General features: G+C 40.5%; 2 protein-coding genes and 1 long non-coding RNA gene across 3 annotated transcripts in view; 1 reads left to right on the top strand and 2 right to left on the bottom strand.

The window, feature by feature from the left end:
* pde1ca (phosphodiesterase 1C, calmodulin-dependent a) overlaps nt 1-1,677 on the top strand; it is a gene marked incomplete at its 5' end in the record, with an annotated part of 43,223 nt that extends 41,546 nt beyond the window's left edge. The window contains 1 exon segment of the mRNA XM_022204826.2: nt 624-1,677. Within this exon segment, the coding sequence (XP_022060518.2) occupies nt 624-784 (161 nt within the window).
* Nucleotides 1,678-3,960: 2,283 nt separating this feature from the next.
* Nucleotides 3,961-11,636, bottom strand: ppp1r17 (protein phosphatase 1 regulatory subunit 17). The gene is made up of 5 exons (XM_051940429.1): nt 11,543-11,636; nt 7,957-8,104; nt 7,299-7,360; nt 5,790-5,936; nt 3,961-4,115 (listed from the first exon to the last, which is right to left on the bottom strand). The coding sequence occupies exons 1-5, from the start codon at nt 11,634-11,636 to the stop codon at nt 4,045-4,047; spliced, it is 522 nt and encodes a 173-aa protein (XP_051796389.1). The 3' UTR covers nt 3,961-4,044.
* A 2,595-nt stretch (nt 11,637-14,231) lies between these two features.
* LOC127531259 (uncharacterized) lies at nt 14,232-26,922 on the bottom strand. Its single transcript, XR_007938208.1, has 5 exons — nt 24,979-26,922; nt 20,385-20,496; nt 19,690-19,977; nt 17,132-17,182; nt 14,232-16,367 (listed from the first exon to the last, which is right to left on the bottom strand). It is a non-coding gene; the product is annotated as an uncharacterized LOC127531259 (long non-coding RNA).
* Between the last annotated feature and the right edge of the window lie 648 nt (nt 26,923-27,570).

Here is a 27,570-nt window from a genome sequence, read left to right as displayed (position 1 = left end):
TGCAGTTAATCGAGTGCTGACACTTCATAATCCACTAAATTCATTTGATTGATAGTCTATAATTACTAGTTAATCCAGATTTGTTCTCCAGTATACTGATAATGTGGATATCAACTCTGCTTGTTTTAAAGTGGTTTATAAATAAATTTGATTAGATTTAATCATATTATGATATTGCTATTTGCTCTGACCACCACTTCAGTTACAGATATTACATTCTTCATTTTGAAAAGTTACTATTTCAAGGAACAATATGAAACTCCATCAGCCAAAAAATTAAGGAAGCCCATACCAAGACAGCTCTGTGATGGACTGGTGATCTGAAGTTATCTGGGAAAGCTCCAGTTCCCTGCAGTCCTCCACAGGATGAAGTGGTGGATAGAAGATGGGTAGATAGATAGCAGGCAAGAAAAACAGGAGGAGGAGGTGACAACTGATGTCAGCGATATAAAATGATACATTTTCTAACTAACATAGCTGAATGATCCACCCAAAACTTGCATTTATAAGATTTTGCAAAAGGTAGTTGCAAGAAGTTGTCACGACTAAAATTACACGTGCACACATGGACCCACAGCTGGAATGTGATTCTGTGCTAACTTGGGTTTCGTTTGTTTCTTCAGACTGTCAGTCTGATTGCCCTCTGATTCAGTACTGCAAGAAGCCCAGCTACTGTGCCAGCTATTACCGGCTGGTCAAGTCAAAGGTCACCAACATACGGCCTATTGATGCCAGGGCCAGAGCCAGGAGACTGCAGCACATCTCCCTACGCTGCCGAAAGTAATCTGTGTAACCTGTCTGTGTTTATTCCTGCATATTGCAGCCCGGTGTCCAGTTGATCTTAAGTCTAATTTCCGTCCTGTATAGGGTATTGTAACTGTATGCTCATCTTTGCCCCTTATTCATTTTGTTGTAACATTGTGAAAACATGTCATGTCTAAATATAGAATTGTTCATTTTAATGTCAGATTTATACTGAACTGAAATATAAACTCAGAGGTAAACACATGTACAGAATAGTATTAAATTATGTATGTAAACATGAATGTATATACAGTACCATCCATAATTATTGGCACCCCTGGTTAAGATGTGTTCTTTAGCTTCTAATACTGTAAATTCAGGTTTTTTTCTAAATAATATAGGACCACAATGAAAAAAACAGAAAAATCCAACCTTTAAGTCATGCGCATTTATTCAGTGGGGAAAAAAATCACACATTAAGAAATAATTCTTTTACATCAAATCATGTGTGTCACAATTATTAGCACCCCTGATGTCCATACTTTGTACAACCCCCTTTTGCCAACAAAACTGCACCTAATCTTCTATAATACATTTTTCTGCAATTTTCAGTGTGAGAGTATGCTTCTGCAATAAAAATTGGATTTATTTTAAGACGTTCAACACATCTTAACCAGGGGTGCCAATAATTATGGAGGGCGATATATACACACGTGGACAAAATTGTTGGTACCCCTCAGTTAAAGAAGGAAAAACCCACAATTCTCACTGAAATCACTTGAAACTCACAAAAGTAACAATAAATAAAAATTTATTGAAAATTAAATAATCAAAATCAGCCATCACTTTTGAATTGTTGATTAACATAATTATTTAAAAAAAACAAACTAATGAAATAGGGCTGGACAAAAATGATGGTACCCATAACTTAATATTTTGTTGCACAACCTTTTGAGGCAATCACTGCAATTGAACGATTTCTGTATTTGTCAATGAGCGTTCTGCAGCTGTCAACAGGTATTTTGGCCCACTCCTCATGAGCAAACAGCTCCAGTTGTCTCAGGTTTGATGGGTGTCTTCTCCAAATGGCATGTTTCAGCTCCTTCCACATATGTTCAATGGGATTCAGATCTGGGCTCATAGAAGGCCACTTTAGAATAGTCCAACGCTTTTCTCTCAGCCATTCTTGGGTGTTTTTGGCTGTGTGTTTTGGATCGTTGTCCTGTTGGAAGGCCCATGACCTGCGACTGAGACCAAGCTTTCTGACACTAGGCAGCACATTTCTCTCCAGAATGCCTTGATAGTCTTCAGATTTCATCGTACCTTGCACACTTTCAAGACACCCTGTGCCAGATGCAGCAAAGCAGCCCCAAAACATTACTGAGCCTCCTCCATGTTTCACCGTAGGGACAGTGTTCTTTTCTTCGTATGCTTGGTTTTTGAGTCTATGAACATAGAGTTGATGTGCCTTACCAAAAAGCTCCAGTTTGGTCTCATCTGTCCAAAGGACATTCTCCCAGAAGCTTTGTGGCTTGTCAACATGCATTTTTGCAAATTCCAGTCTGGCTTTTTTATGAGTTTTTTTCAGCAGTGGTGTCCTCCTTGGTCGTCTCCCATGAAGTCCACTTTGGCTCAAACAACGACGAATGGTGCGATCTGACACTGATGTACCTTGGCCTTGGAGTTCACCTTTAATTTCTTTGGAGGTTGCTCTGGGCTCTTTGGATACAATTCCAACGATCCGTCTCTTCAATTTGTCATCAATTTTCCTCTTGCGGCCACGTCCAGGGAGGTTGGCTACTGTCCCGTGGGTCTTGAACTTCTGAATAATATGAGCCACTGTTGTCACAGGAACTTCAAGCTGTTTAGAGATGGTCTTATAGCCTTTACCTTTAAGATGTTTGTCTATCATTTTTTTTCGGATGTCCTGGGACAATTCTCTCCTTCGCTTTCTGTTGTCCATGTTCAGTGTGGTACACACCTTTTCACCAAACAGCAGGGTGACTACTTGTCTCCCTTTAAATAGGCAGACTGACTGATTATGAGTTTGGAAACACCTGTGATGTCAATTAAATGACACACCTGAGTTAATCATGTCACTCTGGTCAAATAGTTTTTAATCTTTTATAGAGGTACCATCATTTTTGTCCAGGCCTGTTTCATTAGTTTGTTTTTTTAAATAATTATGTTAATCAACAATTCAAAAGTAATGGCTGTTTTTGATTATTTAATTTTCAATAAATTTTTATTTATTGTTACTTTTGTGAGTTTCAAGTGATTTCAGTGAGAATTGTGGGTTTTTCCTTCTTTAACTGAGGGGTACCAACAATTTTGTCCACATGTGTGTGTATATATATATATATATATATATATATATATATATATACACACACACACACACACACACATCTTGGTCTGTAATACTGACAATAAGAAAGTGTCAGGTTCTGACAAAATTGTGTCACTTGTAAAGTTTCATGAACTTAGACTACAGATCAAAACTTTGGGCTCACTTAGAAATGTCCCCATTTTGAAAGAAAAGCAGATCACATTAAATGAATGATAAATCCAGTGTAGACATAGTTAATGTGGTAAATGACTACTGTAGCTGTAAACAGCTGATTTTTAATGGAATATCTCCATAGGGGTACAGAGGAACATTTCCAGCAACCATCACTCCTGTGTTCTAATGCTACATTGTGTTAGCTAATGGTGCTGAAAGGCTCATTGATGGTTAGAAAACCCTTGTTCAGTTATGTTAGCACATGGATGAAAGAGGTGGTTTTCATGGAAAACATGGAATTGCCTGAGTGACCCCACACTTCAAATGAATGTAAATGAGGCTCTCATCGTCCCTCCCCTCAGACTCCTCCCCTTCACACCACAGAGACAGATGTTGTCACTGAAAACATGACTTTGTTAAAAAAAAATTTGAGTGTAAAAAAATTTTTCAATCACAAATTTTACTTTCAATGACAAATTCTTTGTTTCAGTGACATCCTATACTACCTGTTTTATCTCCATATCTGTCGTGTATCCACAGAATACCTTCAAGATGTCCTCATGACTATACAACCTCTCAAATCTATATATTCAGCAATTCCAGTTGTCATTGCGTTAGCCGATGAACTAAAGCACTTGTTTCTTACAATCAAAACCTGCCTGTTGTATTTTGTTTGAGTAAAGAAAGAGCAGCAGAGATATTTGACAATGAAATGTTTGGTCTAAGCAAGATTTATTTGCCTGTGAACATAAAAACATAAACAGACCAAAACCAAATGAAGACAAATAAATAAATGTTTAATCCTTCACATCTTTCTCCTCATCCTCTAAGTGGACGATCTGCTTCTGCGTCCTCAGCAGTGTTGCACCTAAAGAAAAGGAAAACAAGTTGAAAATGAAGAAACCATTTCACTGTGATGTTGATTGCAGCTTCCTAACTGCTCAATGCTGGTCTCCTCATAGGATGTTTACTTCTACAGAAAACTATGCTTTCTCTGATCGCTACTCTAACCTTTAGATACTCCAGTGATTAGACTCCACTCTCTTCCATAAGCGGGTCAAAAATGACCCGTACCAGAATCAGTGTGTTTTTATGCCATTTTGTCATTTTGGTTAAAATAATAATTTGTAGTACTGTTTTTACTGTACGTTTGTCCACACAAGAATGAGAGAATAGAATAGAATTATAGAATAGAATAGAATAGAATAGAATGCCTTTATTGTCATTGTACAATGAATAATGAGATATGGAGGAAAAAACAATGAAAAAATGCACCTTGATCATGGATCAAGTTAATGTTACATTAACTGATCAGTAATGTTTGGCTCAAATAATGTCATATGTCTTAAAACATGTATAAAATAGTTCTTCTTTTGATCAGACTGGCCTGTCCACTCCTGCAGGTTTGCCAGACTACTCTTTGCAAGTTTGCTTTTCTTTACATTAAGATAGAGCAAAAACAGTCCAGTCATTTACATTTAGAGGGTGAAAAACCAAGCAGGAGACAACCAGAGTTAAAGAAAGAAAGATCAAGGAGGACATTCACATGAGACACGAGAGACCATCTTTGAACAGATTGTTCTCTCATAAGCCACAGCCTGTTATCAACTGTTACAAACTGACATCAGATGGAAACTGAGCCGTTGTCATTAGCTGATGACAACCAGTCATAACTAAAAACCCTAAGAAAACATTTGTCCTATTCCTTTACTACTTCTAAAAAGTATTTCCAGCGGGTCCTCCACTTACATCGGAGTTCCACTGCTATGGATTGATGTAAGTCGATTTTCGCCATAAGTCGGAACTCTTCCAAAAACGTAAACAAAGCCGTTCCGTGCACCACGATATGATCAGTTCTTCTGAAAAGTCATGAATATCAATGATTTTTATGCATGTATGAATCATTTTACAAGAAGATTACAGAATATGTTGCAGTGTTTTTACAACTTGAGTGATTTATTCTACATATTTTCACTTCTACGGAGATGGCTTTGCTTTTCTTTGAAGCACTGCCATCAGAAGAGTCTGACTTAGGCTTGGGGGTCATAATGAAGGACACAAATTTGCACAGTCCAAGGTGGTGTACAACTGGTATTCATCCACTCTGCCCGCCAACTAGTTCCACGTAACCAGTTCCAACTTAACGATAAAAGGCTGTAGGTCGAGGACGTCATAAACTGAGGACCTCCTATATTCCAAAAACATTTATTTTAACTGAACTATTCTTAGTCATTCACTAAAGTTTATATGTCTTGATGGAAAAATCAGAAAATGCTAAAATCATTTTAAATGGTAATGTAGTTTGGAAGGCTTTGAAAAGTTTGTTCCTCGCAGTCGTGTGAAAAAAATAATGTGTTTGAGTTGTTTTGAGAGGCAGTAACAAATGTATGGAATATACTGTAGCTACAAGCAAAATGTGCACACAAAGACACCTGTTGAAATGATCGTGAAAATATGGTTCCTACAATTTAAAATAAACATCATTTTTGATTGCACAGAATGTGTTGATTCTGACAGTCTCTAATGCGTTTGTGTGAATGACCTGGTATTTGTGGAGGACAGCTGAGGACAGGTGTGTCCTTCCTGCGAGGTTTCTTCAGCTGACTCTCCTCCTGATTGCCGTGCTCTTCCTCTTCATTACTCTTCATCTCTGGCTTCCTGTCCTCCAGAATGTCCAGCGTCTCCTGGTCTGTCAGACAGCCAGACAAACTGTTACACTGTCAGCTTACAGCACCACAGCCGTCTCCATAGAAGTGACGGACTTACAAGAGAACATCGAACAGATAACACTTGAATGAACAAAATTCCATTCAGAAGACTTCTATGTAAAACTCTTAAAGCTTCACAGTTGTGTTTGCAGTTAAAATTAAATTAATATACATATAGTGACTTATTAAAATCCTCTTTAGCAGTTTTGTTGCGTTTGGATGATGTGTGGAGCGAGCTTTGCTTATGGCGTCACATAAACTGATCCAATGGGCGACAGCATCTCTGAGCTCTTCCTGAAAAACAATCACTCACTGAAAATAGAAGAAAAAGCCTTAATTTTGTTTCGTGGTGGGATGCGATTAATAAAAATCTAATTTATCAGAGGCTTTGTGATTACATAATCGTGATTAATCGCATTTTTGTCAAATAGCAATATCTGACACAATTCAGATATATTTTAGTTGAAGATTGAATGGATGAATAGACATATATGTAAACTTAAACAAAAACAATTATTTCATTTCTATTTATCTGCATTTTTCATCTGTCTACTATATTCACAGATCACTACAAGCTCAAAGTGACATTATAGCAAGTATATTCAACATTTTGAGACTTTTTGTAAACTCAACGACACATCGCAAAGGTTTCGTTAGATGTCTACAGCAGCCATCACTGATCTAAGATAAGGACAAATTCAGCAGATTATTCCTCATCTCAAATGCTTTCAGAAATACTTTTTGCTGAACTGTTTTCATAATAAAAGAGAACGTTTGTAACCGAGCCATCATGTTGGTCTGATGTTTGTGCACTCTGTGGATCTTCTTCGCAGCTGGAAAACAGACTTTCGGTTCATTGGTGCCACCTACTGTGCTAGAGTGTTCATCAGTGTTACCAGTGTGCCACAAATTAGGGGGCTGAGGAAGGTAATTATTTCTGTAATTAATTCATCAAAATAAACACGTTAAAGTCCCAGCCCTACTTTTTTGCCCCCCTTCTTTTAAGAATATTTTTTATTTGCCTGGGAAACAGATGAGTCTGAGGACTCACATTTAATTTTGTTATTGAAACGGATTTCCACCCAGCCCTGGTTGTCACAGTCACAGCTGTTCATCTTAAACAGAGCCAGTCTTATAAAACGACTGCACAGAAACAGGAGACTGCTGTCCAGGCGCTTTCCTACACGTTTCCCTCTGATTGGTTGTCTGTTCAGATGCATCCAGAGGCATTTTGGTTTGAGACAATTTCTTAGAAACAAAATGTAAACTATAACGTGAGAATTGAAACAGTGTGTTATTAGGATTCTGTTATGTGAAAGAGAACTGCACAGTTCTGTTCTTACAGTGGTTGTTCTCTTGTGTCATCAGTCGATGTTCAGGCTCCAGGGTCAACCTCATGCAGCCGCTAGCCACACACACACACACACACACACACACACACACACACACACACACACACACACACACACACACACACACACACACACACACACACACATTTATAATGCATTATTCATCAGTGGACCTTCTCACTCTAACAAAGGACAAAACCCTTCAAAGCTGCCTCACTGACAAGTCTTAAGGCATTTTAGAGAAACAAATCCATCAACACAAGCTTTTAGCAAATAACAACATTCACATCAGTTTTTTGTCTATGGTCTCAATAACTGTCTGCTTTACCTTTTCTAACTGGCCCAAATTTTATCACATTTATTTTTTTTATTCATGTTTCTCTATTTTATTTGTTTTGAGATTTTTCAAACACACAAACATAACAGCCAGCATGGCCAAGGATCGAACTGGCAACCCTTCGGTTGCAAGACAGCCACTCTACCCACCGAGCCACAAAGATAAAAGAAAAATGAAAACCACAAAAAAGCAACAAAAGTAGTCAAGAATGTGTCTAGAAATTAATATAAGTAGAGTCAGAAAATGTACACAAACTGAGGTGAAAGCAGATTAAAAACCCAGCAGTGATAATGAATGAAAACGCCGTCTTACCTCGATGTCAGTCCCAGCAGTGACAGACAGACTGTTGCAGTGTGACGCTGCTTATTGAAGCTTGAAGGAGGAGCATCCTCTCTTCTATGCAAACCACCACTGCCCAACTCCCCCCAGCCCCCAAACGTCAAAGAAAAAAAAGACCACGCTCACTCACAGGCTGGGAAAGCTACTGGAAAGGCTGCTGGATAGCAACAGATCATCAGCTCTGAATGCTGCCATAAATAAAAGTTTGAAAGAACGAGGCGCTGGTTATTTAAAACTCAGCACATTCCTGAGAATATTCAGGACATTTGGGTTCTGTAAAGTATCTGGAGACAATCTGAATAGTAATTGGTGCTATATAAATAAAATTTAATTGAAATTTGAATTGAAATGTGAAGTGTTTGCATTTGTAACTGACTCCTTTGTAGGCAGATGATGATTAAAATAAGCTGTATAGTGTTGCCATGGTGCAAAGGAAATTCAATGATGCAGTTATTTTTCACATCACATTTACATTTTACACAAAAGTCCAAATGCTACAAAAAGCTGGATGCTGCCATTTTTAGTCGGTTTAACGCTCATAAACCAGAGGCCCTTATATGCTCCCTCGCTCTTTGTCACCAACATGCTTTGTCATTCTCTTCAACAACAACAATGAAGTGAATCCAGACTGAAGTGTGCTCTCCTAGTCACATCGGGTATGCCATTCACAGTAAATGTACCCATACAAATACGTATGATTCGTGTCTTTCTGTTTTCTACAAACACTTCTGTTGCTCTGATCAAATCAAAGCCTTTTGATGTCTTGAGCAGGACTGCACTCATCATTGTCCTCATCCTAATTGGTACATTCACTGAACTGTGAAATGTGTGCTTTACTTTGTTGCAGCTGTTGTTCTGAACCTCATCTGCAGCACGATATCCTCTTTTTGTTCTAAGACCGTAAAAAAAACCGACTCATTCAGAAGATGAACATATAATCCACACAAATGTGTTTCACTGTTCTGAGGTTTATGTAGTTATATGATCAAATGAAGCACAGAGTATTTATCAAACTGAGGCCTAAAGTGAACAAATATCTGAAGTTACTCACAATTCTACCATCATCTTAACTTGTGAGCAAGTGTTTTAATTATTGTTATATAACAGTCTTTGGGTCTTATAAAAAGTCATCCATCCTTCTTCTATTTTGCTACTATTCAGTGGGACTTGTAAGCTGTGTTAATATTCTAAAAAAGGGGGTTCAAGTCTTACTGAAATTGTGCAAAGAGCTTTTCAGGATGTATTCTATTTTCCCAGGTTTTCACAGCACTGTAAGACCCATGGTGGTCAGCACTGTTGCCTCACAGCTAGGAGAGCCCTGGTTCGTGTCCTGGCCTGGGCCTCCCGTCTTTCTGTCTGTAATTTGCATGTTCTCCCTGTGCAGTGTGGGTTTTCACACAGTCTGGAAACATGCTGAGGTTGACTGGTGAATCTAAACTGTCTGTAGGTGTGAATGGGAGTGTGATTGATTGTCTCTATGTGTAGCCCTGTGATAGACTGTTACCTGTGCAGGTGAACTTTCACCCTCAGTCAGCTGGAATAGACTACACCCCCCATGACCCTGATGAGGATTAAACGGTGTATAGAGAATGGATGGATGGATATAAGACACATTTACTGCACTCAGATGATCTAAATGTGTAACTTTCAGCTCTCTGTGTCTCTGAATAGTTTAAAATTTGATTTTCAAAATTTTAAACAAATTCAACCTTTTATAACAACAGAAGCCACTAAATCCTACCTCCTCTGCGTGATCCTTTCTCACATCTAGTACTGCTTCTTACCCTGCTCATCTGCTCGCGTCACTGCTCTAAAACCCATTGAACAGCTTTATAAAAACACCATCAAGGTGTTTGACAAAAAAACCCACAGCCATTTAATTATTGTGCAGTGTTAAAGAAATATCGATTCCTAAGCTTTGAGAGCTTCAAATCATTTAAAACTGCTTGTTTAATGAATAAGTCTATTAATGGGATGGCCCCACTGCCCCTGGGGGATTTTATCAAAAAGAGAATGGTATTAGTAACACAAGGTCAGCCACTAGAGCTGATTGTGAATAAAATTTAGAAAGTCCTTTGCACAGATTATCTTTTAAAGGTTGCACAAACTGGAATATTTTACTTATAGCTATCAGAGAAAGCTCCACGTCGGTGATTTTTAACGGACAGTCTAAGGCATGGCTGAGTGACAATCAAACCTGTGAACATGGAGAAATTCAGCCACTTTAATGCCAGACGTTTTAAAAACAGGCTCTTAAACTATATACACTTTATGGCAGGCTCTGCCTAGAAAGCACTTTACTCAAATAGAAGCACTTCAGGGTAGGTTTAACCCAGTACAGTTCCTACAGCAACAACATTGTCATTGTTTTTGTTTTACTGTATTGTCTTTTATCCATCTATAACCCTGTACTTTTTTTCTTTCATGTGTGGGACAATGGATGGAAATTAGCTTTGTGCTAAATACAGCTTATTTACTGCAACCTTGTGTAAACTTTATGAGATTGTGTGCTCATTAGTATGCACTGTCCCATCCAAATAAAAAAAAAAGTTATGAAATCATATATTACATTTTATACTTCTGTTTGACTTCATTTTATAAAATGTCTCCTTTCTCGTTCTGACAGTTGTTTGTTGTAATTTCCTATCAATGAAAGCCAAATTAAGTTGATCATGATTGAATGTTGACAAGCAATAAAAGTGGAAAACCTCCAAGTGGGGTGAATACTTTTAATAGGCACTGCATTCTACGTCATTTCAGACAAGACAAGACAAGACAAGATAAGATAAGATAGTTTATATTGATCCCACAGTGGGGAAATTTCACCGGTGCAGCAGCTCCAAAAGAAAAAGTATGAAGGCAGTGCAAGAGTAAATCAGAAAACACACAGTGCAAACTTGCAGAGAACATAATACACAGAAGATGGCTTTTTTGATGAAGACTATATACAGGAGGATGAGGTTGTAACAGTTATTGCACATAATTGGAAAGCGTATGTAAGAGGATGAAGTGCAGCAGTGACAGAGGTAGACCAGTGCAGTTTATAAGGCGGCACTGCACAGTCTGACTGACGTTGGAATAAAGGACCTGTGGAAATGCTCCTGCCTACACTTACGGTGTAACAGTCTGTTGCTGAAGGCACTGCTTAAGGAATAAATGCTAGTGTTTTAGGTTTTATTTGTTGCACTGCTGACAGGCCTTGTATGCTGTCACACAAAAGCAGATGTGAAAAAATATAGCAAAACATGGTGGGTTTCTAGTTAAGGAAGGTGGTTGTTCAAAGGTGTTTTACTTCTCCCCCTGTCACTTCTCTGTGTGATTTGACAATATTTGTAACTGCACTTAAACTGTCAGCTTAAGGAAAGACTCTGCAGACACCACAAAAAGGAGAGATTGACGTGATGCATTGTTGCTCATTGCTTATTTTGGATGGTCTATGACCAGCTGTGTCCAGCTGCTGGCTGTGAGCAGCTGCGACGTTGAGGCTTTGGCTGGATATATGATCGCTCGTCATCGGGGATTCCCTCGTCAGAAACGTCCGTCTGAGGGGGGCGTTCACCCTGTGTTTTCCTGGCGCCACAGTCTCTGACATTACTGAGAAAATCCCAGCCGTCCTGAGCTCTCACCCACAGGTAAACAGGATCATCATACATGTGGGCACCAACGACACCCCCAGACAACAGTCTGAGCTTTTAAAGCGTGACTTCACGCAGCTTTTTAACAAACTCTTACAGCACCAGCTGAGGGTCATTATCTCCGGCCCCACCCCCACCTGTGGCAGGGGCATTGGCCGCTTCAGCAGGCTGCTCAGTTTGAACACCTGGCTCTCCTCAGCATACAGCTACCACAATGTTGGCTTTGTTGACAATTCTGATGCTTTTTGGGAGAGGAGACATCTTTTTACTTCAGACGGTCTCCACCTGAACAGAGCCGGGGCTCGCCTACTGTCAGCCAACCTTGCATATGGAGCACAACACACTAAACCCACACTCTCCTCCCATCACCTCAAACATGCTTTGGCTGACCAGTCCCCCACTGAATGATGTCCCCCAGGTCCCACTTCCTATGTTTTTAGTTCCACCTTTGACACACACAATACTGGACTTGGGCCCCCTGTTTTCACAACCCATTCATCAATTCCTGTTATCATCACTCAATTCTCATAACCAGACCCCACCATGTTCACTCTGTGAATTTAAATAACCTCAGACCTTTCCCAAAACATCAACCGTCCACCCATACAGTCTGTAAGTCACCTGTCACCATCAACATGGCACTTTTAAACATTCGCTCCCTTTTAAACTAATCTTTTATTATCCACGGCCTGATTTTAGACAACAAGGTAGGCTGCTTGTTTTTAACCGAAACGTGGCTGGGTACAGATGCGCCAATTATTCTCACTGAGGCCTCCCCATCAAATTTTAACTTTACATTCTCCCTGAGAAGTGGCAGGAAAGGTGGTGGTACTGCATCAATAGTTAATAATTCACTAAAGCCAAAAGAAATTAAATTTGATCAGTACACCACCTTTGAGCACCATGCTATTGTTTTTAACAGCCCGTCAATTCTTTGTATCACTGTTTACAGACCTCCAAAATAAGATTCTGTTTTTATCAGTGAATTTTCTGAATTTTTATCTATTATCCATGCCACTTACAATTTTATCATTATATCTGGTGATTTTAACATACACATAGACAATCCATCTGATTCTATGGCAAAACAGTTTTTAAATTTACTGAGTTGCTTGGATTTTAATCAGCATGTCACACAGCCAAGTCACAAAGGAGGACACACACTCGTTTTAGTCCTCAGCTATGGCCTGTCAGCCAGTGTGTCCTCTGTTGTTGACTTGGCTGTGTTGGACCATTACTGTGTGTTTTTTAATATCACCAGTTTTATTCAATGGGAGACCTCGGTGCGAACTGTCAGGAAACGCTATTTTACTTCAGAAGTAGCTGCAAATTTTATCGAAACCTTGGATAAGCATCCTCCAGCTCCTTCACCTGCATCCTGTGATTTTATCGTTGAACATTTTATTAATAAATTAGAAAAAACTATTGATCTTGTTGCTCCACTGACCACAAAGAAAGTGTTGCCTAAGCGCTCACCCCCGTGGAAAAACGAAGACATCAGAAGATTGAAAAGAAATTGCAGAGTAGCTGAATGGAGATGGAGAAAAAATAAGATAACAGTTCACTATCAGATATACCGTGAGCAACTAAAAATGTACAACAGTGCTCTCAGGCACGCAAGAACAACGTACTTTACTAACATAATTACTGCTCAAAAAAATAACCCTAAAATCCTCTTCAACACCATTGATCTTTTAATCAACCCAGATTTTAACAGACACCAAATCACTCCCTCGGACTCTCTTTGTGAAGCCTTTGCAGACCACTTCAGGGGTAAAATTGATTTTATAAGATCCTCTATTTTATCTAATCAGAATACTGTTTCTAATACAGTAGAAAGCTTGTTTTTACCTGAGGAAACACTGGACAGTTTTGCACTGGTTGATGCTGAGATGCTTGGTAGAGTTTTCTCCCAAGTAAAACCAACAACCTGCCTTTTAGACCCAATTCCCACATCACTTTTTAAAACATTTTATGGATTCCTTGAAGTCGAGCTTTTAAATATAGTGAATTGTTCCCTTCAGACGGGCTCTTTCCCTGCTGCTCTTAAAACAGCAGTAGTGAGACCCCTTCTGAAGAAGAACAATTTGGATCCTAATGTTCTTAATACCTACAGGCCAGTGTCCAACTTACCATTTTTAAGCAAAATTTTAGAAAAACTTGTTTTTATTCAGTTGAGCGATTTTTTAAATCACCATTCTATTATTGAGAAATTTCAATCTGGATTTAGGACGAACCACAGTACTGAGACTGCACTACTGAAAATTGTTAATGATTTTAGGTCCAACTTGGACTCACACAAGCTTACAGTCCTTGTGCTGCTGGATCTAAGTGCTGCTTTTGATACAGTAGATCACATGATTCTTTTAAATAGACTAAGACACCTAGTAGGCCTCTCTGGTACTGCCTTTCAATGGTTCAGTTCTTATCTCACAGATCAAAAATTCCTTGTAAGTCTGGACACATGCTCTTCAGGGATCCATGAAATAAAATGTGGTGTTCCCCAAGGCTCAATTTTAGGCCCCATACTTTTTAACCTATATATGCTTCCATTGGGAGACGTCATCAGGAGGCATGGTGTCACATTCCACAGCTACGCTGATGATACACAGCTGTACATCTCCATGTCTCCTGATGACACAGGGCCGATTGATGCCCTTTTTAACTGTATTTTAGACATCAAATCCTGGATGGCAGAAAATTTCCTACAGCTCAACCAGGGCAAGACTGAGGTTTTAATTATTGATCCTAAGGCTCAGGGAGAGAAACTTTTATCAAAACTCCAAACCCTGTCTTTAATTCCATCCAATCAGGTGAAGAATCTGGGCGTCATTTTTGACTCTGAACTCAACTTTATTCCACATATTAAAAACGTAACGAAAACAGGGTTTTATCATTTAAAGAACATCGCCAGAGTCCGCCCCTTTCTCTCCCGGGCAAACACAGAGACGCTGATGCATGCTTTTATCTCCAGTCGTATTGACTATTGTAACGCCCTGCTTTCTGGTCTTCCAAAAAGAAACATTTCAAGTTTACAACTGCTACAGAACTCCGCGGCACGTGTGCTGACGAAGACCAGAAGGCGGGCACATATTACACTGGTTTTAAAATCACTGCATTGGCTCCCTGTGTGCTTTAGGATTGATTTCAAGGTCCTTTTAATGGTTTTTAAATGTCTTAGGGGTCTTGGACCTTCTTATCTCTCAGAATTGCTTTTATCATATGAGCCCTTGCGGACCCTGAGGTCCTCTGGCAGCGGCCTCTTAATGGTTCCCAAAGCTAGAACACGGACTTACGGTGAGGCATCTTTCCAGCACTATGGCCCCCGTCTGTGGAACAGCCTGCCAGAGGACCTGAGGGCCGCAGAGAATGTTCATATTTTTAGAAGTAGGCTCAAGACCCGCCTATTTAATTTGGCTTTTAACTAATGTCTTATTTTTATTAATATTTTTAATTTAATTTTATTTATTTATGAATCGTAGCCCTCTCTTTACTTATTTTTATTTTATTACTTTTAAATCATATTTTAGCCACTTGTTAGTACTTTACTTTATATTTTATTTCATATTTTATTTAACTTTAGTTATTTATTAAGTTTTATGTTCTTAGACTTTGTAGTTTTATGTTTTTATTCCATATCTCCAGTGTTTCCTCAGTGGGGGCCGGCTGCACTGGGGGCTGCAATTGGCCCTGGTTGGGATGTCTCCGTCTTGTGGCTGGCATCTTCTTGACCAAGCAGGGGTCTACAGACTGTTTTGCTGTGTGGGCCCCTCACTGTCCTTGTGGCGGGGCATGTCCGGGCGGAGGCATCTGGCCCTGTGCTGTGGGCGGCGCCCCGTGTAGTCGGCCCCCTACGGTTACTGACCTGGCTCCTCTGTACTCAGCCACGCGCTTTTAAGATTACTTCATCTGTGTGTGTCTGTGTGTGTGTGTGTGTGTGTGTGTGTGTGTGTGTGTATGTGTGTGTGTATGTGTTGGGGTTGGAGATGGGGCGGGGGGAGGGGACTGTTTTTAACATGTATAGCACTTTGTGCTGCATTTTAATTGCATGAAAAAGTGCTCTATAAATAAAGTTTGATTTGATTTGATTTCAGCTGCTGCGGTTCAATCTGTGGTGTTTTGGGTGTTTCCAGCTGCATGTAGCCAGAGTTACAACCATTAAAGCTGCTCTCTGTTGTAGCTGTGGGAACTGTGCTGGACATCCCTGCACGCTGGAAGAACAAATGCTGTTTGTGAGTCGGAAGCTAAAGTCTTCTGACGATGGTTGCTCCACGACTTCCTGCCGTTGTCTCGGTTCTTCTGCTCCTGTTGGTTTCTTCAGATGGTTCTTCTTCATGGGTTGGTGGAGCTGGAGGACACCATCTCTGAAGGGTAAGACCATAGACCTGCAGCACGACTCACTCTTCCTCAAGACACACAAGATTGTGGTTGACAAAGACTACAGTGTAACAGCCAACTCCAAGGCAGTGTTGTTGACTGCTGGTGCCCGTTAGCTGCAACATCAACATCTTCAAGTTCATCAACAACTTAACATCATCAAGCCTGTAGTTCACTACGTTGGAGAGTGTGTTTTCTTGGTCTCCCTCGAAAAAAGATTGTAATCTCAAGGGACTTCCTGGTTACATAAACGTTAAAGAAATATTTTTAAAATATGAAATTTAACATCATAAGGCTTTGAATGAATCAAAGACTGAAGGAAGCTTCAGGTTGTTGCTGGTCAGAGGCAGTTTCACGCAGCAACCCTGACACCTGAAAAACAGGATTATATCAAAATGAAATACAAAAAAAAGGCAAGCCCAAATCCAAAATACAATAAAGCATGATGCACAAGCAAATTACCCAAACACACAGACTTACTTGAGACATAAATAATTTTTAGTTGTAACACTGGCACATCTTATGTTGGTGTCAACTATGTGGAGTTTCATGGCATTTCATCCAATTTTAAACCTTATGCATTCGTAATTTGGTTGCAGCTCTGAGAACGGCTTAATTCAAAATGCAGTGCGATAGAGGTCTAAATCTGTTGGTTGCAGAAAGATTTTATATCAGCTGTGAAGACAGATAATGAAATAATAATCATGCTTTTAATAGAAATGCCCTCATAGGTGTATATCATGGATCACACAACCGTAATGCAGAGTAATTGACTAGAATAAGTTCAGCTTGTGGTCGTAGAATCATGACTGTTCACATCTTGTGCACCACTTCCCTGTTTACGAGGTGAACGTGAATGAAGCGATCATCTGCATCTTCTGACTTTCTGAAAATCTTTTAGTTGAAACTGTTCTGACTCTGATTCTGGACGTAACCCATTAAATGTTCTCCCTTTAATTTGTTTCATGGTTATGACTTTACTTTGTTTTTAATTAGTGAGTAATCCAAATGAATATGACTAGAACAATAAACAGCACAATGATACGTAACTTATGATGTGAGATTACTTATTGAAACAGTGTTTTTAGGGTTATTGTTGTGTGTTACTTCTAGCAGTAGAGTCACTGAAAACTTACCTCTTAATCTAATGAATCTGTGTTCACAGAATGACGAAAGGACTCCTTCAGCTGCAATACAGGACACACAACATTCAGTGTGTGGTAATTAGTGTGTTTTAAAGTACATCTGATTGCACACAACCATATTTAATGATACATATAGAATGCAAAAAGACTTCCTCTCATTCCCCACTTATTGGGGTGGTGTGCATCTACCTTCTGCTTGGGTCCTCTACTAGAGTCCTAGCAGTTTGAGGCTTCTGTGCAGAATCTTAGGTGTTCCTATGACTGAACTCTTCTGCACAGAGACCTCAGATGTTGTACCAGGAATCTGATCCAGGTACTCTTCCAGATTGGGAGTCATATCCCCTGTTGCTGCTGTTACCATCAGGACCACCTTGGCCTTCACCTTCCACATCTGTTCCAGTTGTTCCTTCAGTTCCTTCATCTGCTGATAAACTCATTATCATCCTGTTCACTTACTGCTGTATATAGTGAAGTGAATGTAAATGTTAACAGCTCAGCAACCTATTTTAAACTGATGTAACAGATTATGATTACTTGTGTCAGTCTTTTAAGATGGTTTTAATGAGGAAACAGTGAATCCCAGTTTAGCTAACACCACTGCTCTTTGGAACCAGTTTGGACCTGGAGCTCCACAGCTGACAGTGAACAGTGGTTTGATCAGTGACTGCTGGGATTGCAGTTTGTTGATAGAGGTCTGTTCATTCATGTGCTGAACTCTTTACCTACTTTAAATACTTTTTTTTTCAAAGCTATGAGCGACACGTTAAATTTCAGCTTTGTGACACGTGTTGCACAAATTGTAGATGTTGCTTAACAATAGACAGTACATCCTGGACAAGCATAATTTTTCCCAGCAGCCTAGAGGTTCCTATTCAATCTTGTTCTTGCAGTCATCACCTGGACATGCAGCAGTGACCTTCTGGTTCTGCCAACACTGCTCAGCAAAGAGACCAGAGATCTGGCACTCCGCTCCATCCTGGTCCTCCCATTGCTGTTACTTGTTGTGGCCATAGTAATGATTTTCTCAGTGACAAAACTGAGAAAAGCATGGTAAGAAGAATTAAGGGGACTAACATCAGGAAATTGCAAGGACTGACAGAAGACAAGGGAAAACAGAACTGAGAAAACACAAGGCAAATTTAGCTGTCAGACTGAGGCCGGGGTAGTGTAGGTAAGAAAAACACAATGGCTGGTTTGGAGTCTGGAGTTTTTAAATAGCATATTGGCAGTGAAATATCCAGAAGAAGGCAGGAAACCAGTCGGGGCATGTGTTGATGTCAGCCATCTGGCAGAGAGTGAGCTTTGAGCTGGGGTTTTATAGAGCAGACTGAAGCTGGTGGCAGGTCAGTCAGCCTCTGCTCAGGTGTTCACACTTGATGCTAAGGTAGCAGCTCATCAAGACAGGAAGAAAGGGAAAGAAGAAGAGACTGGCAGCCTGGGGCATCGATCCTGACTCATGTTTTTTTCAGAAATCCACTAAGAACAAAACATATGCAAACCGAAGCTCTAATTCACTTCCATTATATTGTAGCTCCACAATTTGTTGTGAAAATAAGAAACAGTGAGTCTCTCTAACCTGCCACCAAGTCTATATAATATACAGTTCATACACAAAAATGCAGCAACTTGTTCAAAAACCAGGTTGTGCTTCTCATGGTTGTGATTTGTAACCATTTGAGGAGCTAATCCTGCCTGTCTGCTCCTGTTTGCTCACTGCAACCAATGATTGACTGATACCAGATTCTGACTAAACTTTCAATGTAAAAGCTCAAAGACGTTAAAAGGTAGTGATCGGGGTTCCTGAAACATGCTGGGTTTTCAAAAAAAAAAAAGTACTTATGTAAATTATAGCTTATAACTACCTGAATTTCACAGTTAATTATTTTAGGCTTTTTATTGTTTCTTATAAAATAAACTCGTTTCACATTTTTTATTTGTTCTCATGTTTTTTCCATCTTCATAAAGAACTAAATTAATTTATTTCCTTAATTGTGTCATCTGTGTGCATGGTTCTGTGAAACATGCTTGTGACACCTGAGGAAACTCTTAACCAGCATAACATTCTGCAGTGACACACCATCCCATGTAGTCTCTACTTACTGGGGTCATTAACAGCTTTAAGCATCAGGCTGAGGCCAAACACAGATCTAGGTTCTGCCGGGGTGTTTGGCTAAGCATCGGCGTAATGCACTGCTGCATCAGATCAGGCTTTTTATAAAAACCTCAGCAATGAGTAGCTCCAGACAATGTCAATAAAAACTGAAAATGCAGAGGCTCTTTGATCGCATTTGATTTTTAACTTGTACTTAAGAAAGTGGCTGGTGAGTGTATTTCACCTCAAACTGTAAAGGTTAAGCAAAAATATTGTGTAGCTGAAATTAGCAGCTAAATATTAGCATGTTCATCTTTTTGGTCATACATGTTTTGATCAGAATATGCGATAATTACCATGACTCATTTGGCATACAAGCACAAAAGCAATGGCATTTAAAAGAACAAGACAAGGCTTGTAATCACCAATGGCACCAATGAATGTGTGGTTTTCTTACTCTCTGGAGGAAGCCCACTATGTTGAGCTTGTCTGCCTTAGTAGGAGAACCAACTTGGTCCTCACAGATGTTCTCTGATCCAGCAGGTGACTGTGTGGTGAAATCCATGTTCCTTGCAGTCCAGGCAGAGACGTGGCTTCTTTGAATTGGGAGCCAGGGAAGGAGACAGCACTGAGTGGCTACTGTCCTGTTGGATGCAGGGCTCAACGATGAGGACACTGTTCCAGGTAGAAAAACTCTGAGTTGAGAGCAGAGCAGAGACTGCTCGTCCAGTAGTCTGTGCATCTTCTACTCGGAAACAAAAAACATGACAAGTGACACACACACCCTGGTCTTTTTATATAATATACACAATATGCATATATTAACAATGGCACTTAAAAAATATTAGAAATAATATTTCCTTCACTGAGCCCATGTGTATTCTCAGCAGATGGACGTTCTACTAGCTTTTCAGGAGTGTCATTCTTAGGATCCAACTCCAGGCCAAAAGAGACCATAAATTTTACATTTTCTAACTCTGAAGTCCAGTGAGTAGCAGAGTCTTTATATTAGATGTGAAGATAAATAAATCATTGGAGTTTCAGACTAATGAAAAAATCTATGAGAATAACATTTTAACTGATGTAGACCTGCAGACTACAGGCAAACAGGCATGTCTGTTTCTGCTGTGACTGTGTGACTGAGTGAGTTACCAGTTTCAGACTGTCATCATACTGATGGGCCAGTTCATTCAACCGCAGCTCCAGCTCCCCAGCCTGCTGCTTCACTGCACGCCTCAGCTCCTGTATGTCCTGAAGCTTCTCCCTACACACACACACACACACACACACACATGTTTGTTTTTCTATACCGGTGGGGACTTACCATTGACTCCCATTCATATCTAACTCCTAACCCTTACCCTAACCCTAACCTTAACCATCACCAAATCAATGCCTAACCCTAAACAAACGTTTTTGCACTTTTACATTTTTTATTAACAACAATATGGCCAAGAAAACGGTGTTGCCACCAGTGGGGACCTCATTTTAGGTCCCCACCGTAAGACAAGTCCCCACCTTTATAGCAAATAGTCAGGTCAAAGTCCCCACCGGTATAGCAGAAACAAGTACACACACACACACACACACACACACACACACACACACACACACACACACACACACACACACTATTAGAGTTTATAAACAATAAATAAATAGCTGCATTAAAAGCGCCATTGAAATGAATGGGATACCGGCTGAAGTCTGCACTGATCTACTAGTTCCTCTGTTAACAACTCTGTTCAATCTTCCCCTGAATCACTGTGTGGTCCCCAAATGCCTTCAGCAAAAAATGCCTCTCCAGTTTCCTGAAATGATTATCGCCCAGTAGCTCTCACCTCTGAAATACTGTACTGAGAGACTACTCTTGTCCCTTTAAACACACGACTGTGTGTCTACGACCACCTCTAAGATTGCTGTAAAGTCTGCAGATAACACAGTTGTGGTCAGATGTATCAGTAACAGTGATGAGTGACTGTACAGAGGAGACTGACAGTCTGTTATGGTGGCATCAAACCAACAACCTTCTGCTGAACATCAGCTTCAGAGAAGCTAGCAGAGAAATCACACTCGACTGAGGATGAATGGATCAACTATGGAGAGGGTGTGCAGCTTTAAGCATCTGGGAATGAACATCTCTGAGGATCTGTTTGCGATAAAACTCACAGAGTGTCAGGTGAAGAAGGTGAGGCAGTGCCTTTAACACCTCAGACAGCTGAGAAAATTCAGAGTTTCTCTGAAGGTGGAGCAGAGTGTTCTAAAGGGAACATCACCACCACCACCCCAGTGGCTACACTCTGGCCAGTGGCTGACGAACCTCAAGGTGAACACAGAGAGACTCAGGAAGAACTACTTTCCTAATGCAGGCAGGATTGTGAGCTCTGACCTCAGGTCAAACCTATAATATAACACCTCATCTGTTCTACAGCACATGGACTAACGTTAATATGTCAATAACATGTAGGTCTATGCACACACACACTCTGCTGCATAACAAACAATGTTTGTTAAGCAACATGCACATGCAAGCAATCCTCTCTCTCTCTCTCTCTCTCTCTCTCTCTCTCTCTCTCTCTCTCTCTCTCTCTCTCTCTCTCTCACACACACACACAGACACACACACACACACAAAGTGCAGTCTTGCACAACATACATTGCATTTTAGCTTAAGATCTACCTCATTATTTATGATGCTGATTTTTAAAAATTTTCTATTGTTTTTCTAAAGATATATACTTTTATAATGTCTTATTGTTATCGCACAGCCTTGAGAACATGCAGTTTGCATGCACATACTACGGTGGCCGACAGGGGCCAACGATCTGCAACTTTCCAAAACTCCTCAGTTCAAGAAAACAGCTTCAAGTACAGAAACAATGCAAAATCACAAACTCAAACACAGGTCTAAACGAGGTACAAAAGAGGATAGTGGTGCAAATGAAATAACGCGTTGAAAAAAAACGCGCTGCTGAAAGAGGAACGATGCAAAGGAGAAAACAATCTCCAAACCAAAAAACGATCTGCAAATCAAGAAACGATTTCCAGAACATGAAACGATTTCCAAACCAAGAAACGATCTGCAAACTAAAAAACGATTTCAAAACCAAGAAACGATCTTCCAATGAAAAACGCTGCATTACCGGTCATTACGAACGGAGCAGGGGACGCTCCCGGCGTAATGGGATGGAGAGAGAGAGAGACAGGACCGGACAGCTGCCTGAACCAGTGTCTTTGCCTGAACGACTGTGCATAAAAATACAACGGGAACGGTAATGTGACTTTCATTCAAGTATATTTATTATGATTATGTTCGTATCACTACATATAATGCTGCACATACGTGGCATTTATTTTATTGTATGTTACACCAGACGTTGCAAGGCAGCACATTTGCATTTGTAGATTAGCCTGAGAAATAAGCTAAATTTATTAGAGATTCCCTTATTGCAGTCCTCCACACCTAAACCATGTCTTTTTTCTTTTGCAGATGTACTGTCCATTCTGTGGATCTGTGCTTGGAGCTTCTGATGCCTTTTGCTGTGCATGTGGCAAAAACATAACTTTTTTAAAGCATGTCAAAGTGGAGACACCTGCTACTGATGCACAAGTTGATGTTGCACAACCCAGCACCAGTGCAGGTAAACAGATTCAGGATTTTGTAACACAAAATTATTATAAGTGGGCTTGAAATGTTCAGATCACGTTTTTGTATACAAAATCACTTCTAAATATCACTATCCTGGTTCAGTAACTGGCATTTTAGGTGTACTAAAATGTCCTACAGAAAGTTATTATATTTAAACATAATTAAATGTAATTAAGCCGTCCTTATTCTATGGCACGGACACATAGTGATGATTTGGTTTCAAAATTCTCTGCAGTGCATATGTATAGCATTATCCTCTGGTACGCCTTCCCTATTGCGTCCTTGTACTTCTGGACAGTGAAAGGCTCATCTGAACCAGGATAGTGATATTTAGAAGTGATTTTGTATACAAAAACATGATCTAAACATTTCAAGCCCACTTATAATCATTTTGTGTTACAAAATCCTGAATCTGTTTACCTGCACTGGTGCTGGGTTGTGCAACATCAACTTGTGCATCAGTAGCAGGTGTCTCCACTTTGACATGCTTTTAAAAAGTTATGTTTTTGCCACATGCACAGCAAAAGGCATCAGAAGCTCCAAGCACAGATCCACAGAATGGACAGTACATCTGCAAAAGAAAAAAGACATGGTTTAGGTATGGAGGACTGTAATAAGGGAATCTCTAATAAATTTAGCTTATTTCTCAGGCTAATCTACAAATGCAAATGTGCTGCCTTGCAACGACTGGTGTAACATACAATAAAATAAATGCCACGTATGTGCAGCATTATATGTAGTGATACGAACATAATCGTAATAAATATACTTGAATGAAAGTCACATTACCGTTCCCGTTGTATTTTTATGCACAGTCGTTCAGGCAAAGACACTGGTTCAGGCAGCTGTCCGGTCCTGTCTCTCTCTCTCTCCATCCCATTACGCCGGGAGCGTCCCCTGCTCCGTTCGTAGTGACCGGTAATGCAGCGTTTTTCATTGGAAGATCGTTTCTTGGTTTTGAAATCGTTTTTTAGTTTGCAGATCGTTTCTTGGTTTGGAAATCGTTTCATGTTCTGGAAATCGTTTCTTAGTTTGCAGATCGTTTCTTTGTTTTGGAGATCGTTTCTTGTTTTGGAATCGTTACTTGATTTGCAGATCGTTTTTTGGTTTGGAGATCGTTTTCTCCTTTGCATCGTTCCTCTTTCAGCAGCGCGTTTTTTTTTAACGTGTTATTTCATTTGCACCACTATCCTCTTTTGTACCTCGTTTAGACCTGTGTTTGAGTTTGTGATTTTGCATTGTTTCTGTACTTGAAGCTGTTTTCTTGAACTGAGGAGTTTTGGAAAGTTGCAGATCGTTGGCCCCTGTCGGCCACCGTAACATACTGTATGACCATGTGAAAAATAAAAACTCTCAGCCCGGTCTCACGGGGATTCGTGAAACTGTCACGTCAGTTTTTGTTTTGGTTTCGTGCACACCAACACGATGTCGTCATGTTTTTCGTGCTGCTCACCACGAGCGAAACCCGCTGTGGTAATCACATCTGAAAGTGGTTTATACCGGCGGATTCATGACGATCTAAGCTGTCCATCGGCGTTTGCGGCCGCCGCTTCGGCCGCCGGACATTCTTTAAATTCCTATGCAAATTAGGCGGATTCATGACGATCTAAGCTGTCCATCGGCGTTTGCGGCTGCCGCCGCGGCCGCCAGGCATCCGGCCGCAGCAGACGCCGATGGACAGCTTAAATCGTCATGAATCCGCCGGTATAAACCACTTTCAGATGTGATTACCACAGCGGGTTTCGCTCGTGGTGAGCGGCACGAAAAACATGACGACATCGTGTTGGTGCGCACGAAACCGAAACAAAAACTGACGTGACAGTTTCACGAATCCCTGTGAGACCGTGTTGAAACTCTTGATTCTTGACTCTTCAATGGTAGCTTTTTCTTCCCACTGCTGCCAAATGCTTCTTCAGAGGGAATCCAAGAAAACTTTGGAATTGTTGTTCTTCTCTTTATCATTTTGTAAGGTTTTCACTTTACTATGTGAATCACCTTGAGATGGCATGTGTTAAGAACAAACAGACAAAACTTAATTGAAAAATACCTGAGCTATAATGCAGGTGTGACTGTTCTCTAATATGGACTTGATGATACCTGTCCTTGTCAGAGAGGGCGCTGTAAACTGCTGCCTGGTCTTCAAAGAGTTGTAGCTCCATGTTACTGAGCACAGAGCGAAAATGCTGCAGACTCGACATCATCTCCTCCAACTCATCCAGAGAATACTGTGGAGAACAAATACAAGTGTTACCTTTCACCAGATACTTACACTGTTGGCCCAAGTGTGGGATACTGCTTGTAAACGTGGGGGATTTGCTGTAAAGCTCCATTTTAGTCAACATAACACTTACATTTGTGTTATAAGATTACTGAGTAATTATTCAACGGGGAAACAGAACTCAGAATGAGCGTTTTTGTTTTCAATTTAATGAGATAAAAGTGATAGAAAGTGCTGCTACAAGAATGGCAACAGGATGCAAATATCCAAGTTTGTCATGAAATAGTCAACAGGAGATTGGTTGAAAAGGGTCTGAAAGTGAGACACCAACAGGAGAATCTCCACGTCTGTTTGGAGATGAGTCACATTTGATGTTGAGCTGACACTCTGTGTCAGGGTTGGTTGAATGCCAGGTTAAAGACTGAATGGAGATAAAATCTTTAGCTGAGGTTCAGGAGCAGGACCACACCTCAATCACTCCCCTTCCTGTTCTATGTCTATCAACAGCACTCTGCCCTTCGCACTTGTTTGTTCTCACTTCTTGCGTATGGATCAACACATGGAATCGCTCAGCCATGCCGCCAGTCTGAAACATTTAGAAAAGTCTATCATGAACTGCTCATCCATCAGCCCTACATAAGGAAACATCCAGCTCCAGATCTCCTCCACACTGATCAGCCTCATCCACACCAAGCCCTCAGAGAAGAGGCGACCGGCATAACTCCAGAGATGCTATTAGCTGTATTACCTGTTCCAAAGAGACGACTCTAATCAGAATCAGACAGTCCTCATCCAATCGATCACGCATCAACTTCCACTTGCTTCAGCGTTGATGCTGAAGCAGGCAATTGTCCACAGAAGGCTGCATCTAGAAACGATTTGCACTTTCCCTCACTCCCGACATATTCTCTGATGTCCCGCCATATTCAATCTCCAACCAGACCATCACAGGTCTTCATAAAGCAAAGAGAAAGACTTTACCTGCCACAGCACTGACAACAAAGTTAAGTTAACCCAACTTCAGACAAACTCTTGGAACTTAGATCACCTGATGAACCACAACAATCGTCCATGAGCATAACGCCATCGCTCTACCCATAGCTCTACAAACAAACAAACAAAAACTTTGAAGTCTGAAGCAAGCAAGCCTCCAGAGAAGTGGAATCACTCTCTCAGTGCACCCAGAAACACTCGTCACACTCCCACTTTCCTGACCATTCTCTTGGCGATGGCCCTCCACATGGAATCTGATCACCATTGGTCTCCAGACAGCTGAAGAGAAAGTCTTCAACTGCCACCTCACCAACGGCAAAGTCAGACTAATTCAACTTCTGACAAATTCTCGGAGCTTTCAGCACATGATGAACCACAGCTATCTTCTCCTGCAAGCTGGTTGGAAACCTTCTGTATACAGTGTCTCTTTTTGTGTGTTTCTCCTCATGGTTTCTTGAGTTTGATGTCTTTTGTTGGACTTTTTGGGGGATATTTCCCAGATTTAGAGTGGGCTTGTTTGTGACCTAAGTATTTGTTTCGCAGTTTTGAATCCATTGCAGAGAGGAATATAAACCACCTTTCGTCAAAATTGACAGCTTCCAATCAGAAGCTGCCACGTCACAACTTTGACAGGTGGCCCCGCCCCCTTTTTTACCGGAAGTCCCGCCTTACCACGTGCTCTTTTACAGGAAGTCCCGCCTTACCACGTGTTATTTTAGAATGTGTTTTTCCTGGAAGACCCTTCCCCTCGGACGCCAAAGTCAGGTCTAAAGTGTCTCCCTAACCCTCAGCGGCTTATCTATTCGGTGCAGATGCGCCCCTCCCCCTCCCCCTCCCCCTCCCCTCCCTCCCTCCCGGGTCCGAACTGTCAAAAAGTATTTTATCTGATCTGGAGCAGACGCGTCCCTGTAAAACAAAAATTTCAGCATTCTTGTCCATCCACCCTATGACAAAAGTTTTTAGCATTCTTTTTGACAGAGAAACCCGTGAAATCAAATGTTCTCTATTAGCTTTCTCCTATCTCGCCTTTCTGCGCGCTACCCCTGCGACCTGTCACTGAGAGCTGTCGTGACCGTGTGAGCGCTCGATACCTCCCCCAGCTACACTGAGAGGAAGCCCCTCCTTAATCGAGAGGGTTTATCAGCGTAGCGGGGGAGAAGCAGGTTTGTTAAACAAGCAAGCAAGAATCTTTTTACACTCTCTAAGTTAGTTAATTTAAACACAAGACACTCAACAAGAACTAACAAAAAAACCTTGGCTATTTAACTGTTTGAAATATACCAATCAGAAAATAAAACTTTAGCAATTTAACTGTTTGAAATATACCAATCAGAAAATAAAACTTTAGCAATTTAACTGTTTGAAATATACCAATCAGAAAATAAAACTTTAGCAATTTAACTGTTTGAAATATACCAATCAGAAAATAAAACTTTAGCAATTTAACTGTTTGAAATATACCAATCAGAAAATAAAAC

The sequence above is a fragment of the Acanthochromis polyacanthus genome, chromosome 20, assembly GCF_021347895.1.
Source record: "Acanthochromis polyacanthus isolate Apoly-LR-REF ecotype Palm Island chromosome 20, KAUST_Apoly_ChrSc, whole genome shotgun sequence".
NCBI lineage: Eukaryota > Metazoa > Chordata > Actinopteri > Pomacentridae > Acanthochromis > Acanthochromis polyacanthus.
The sequence above is the reverse complement of the archived record's forward strand: the minus strand, read 5'-3'. Positions and strand labels throughout refer to the sequence as shown.

What these genes read in the sequence shown, in the direction of transcription:
- ppp1r17 (XM_051940429.1), bottom strand. Translation starts at nt 11,636, where the DNA reads ATGTATGATGATCCTGTTTACCTGTGGGTGAGAGCTCAGGACGGCTGG. An exon ending in CTGCTGGGACTGACATCGAG is followed by an intron (nt 7,361 to 7,956) that starts GTAAGACGGCGT and finishes GTGTGTGGCTAG; the next exon opens with CGGCTGCATGAGGTTGACCC. An exon ending in CTGTCCTCCACAAATACCAG is followed by an intron (nt 4,116 to 5,789) that starts GTCATTCACACA and finishes CCTTTTCTTTAG; the next exon opens with GTGCAACACTGCTGAGGACG.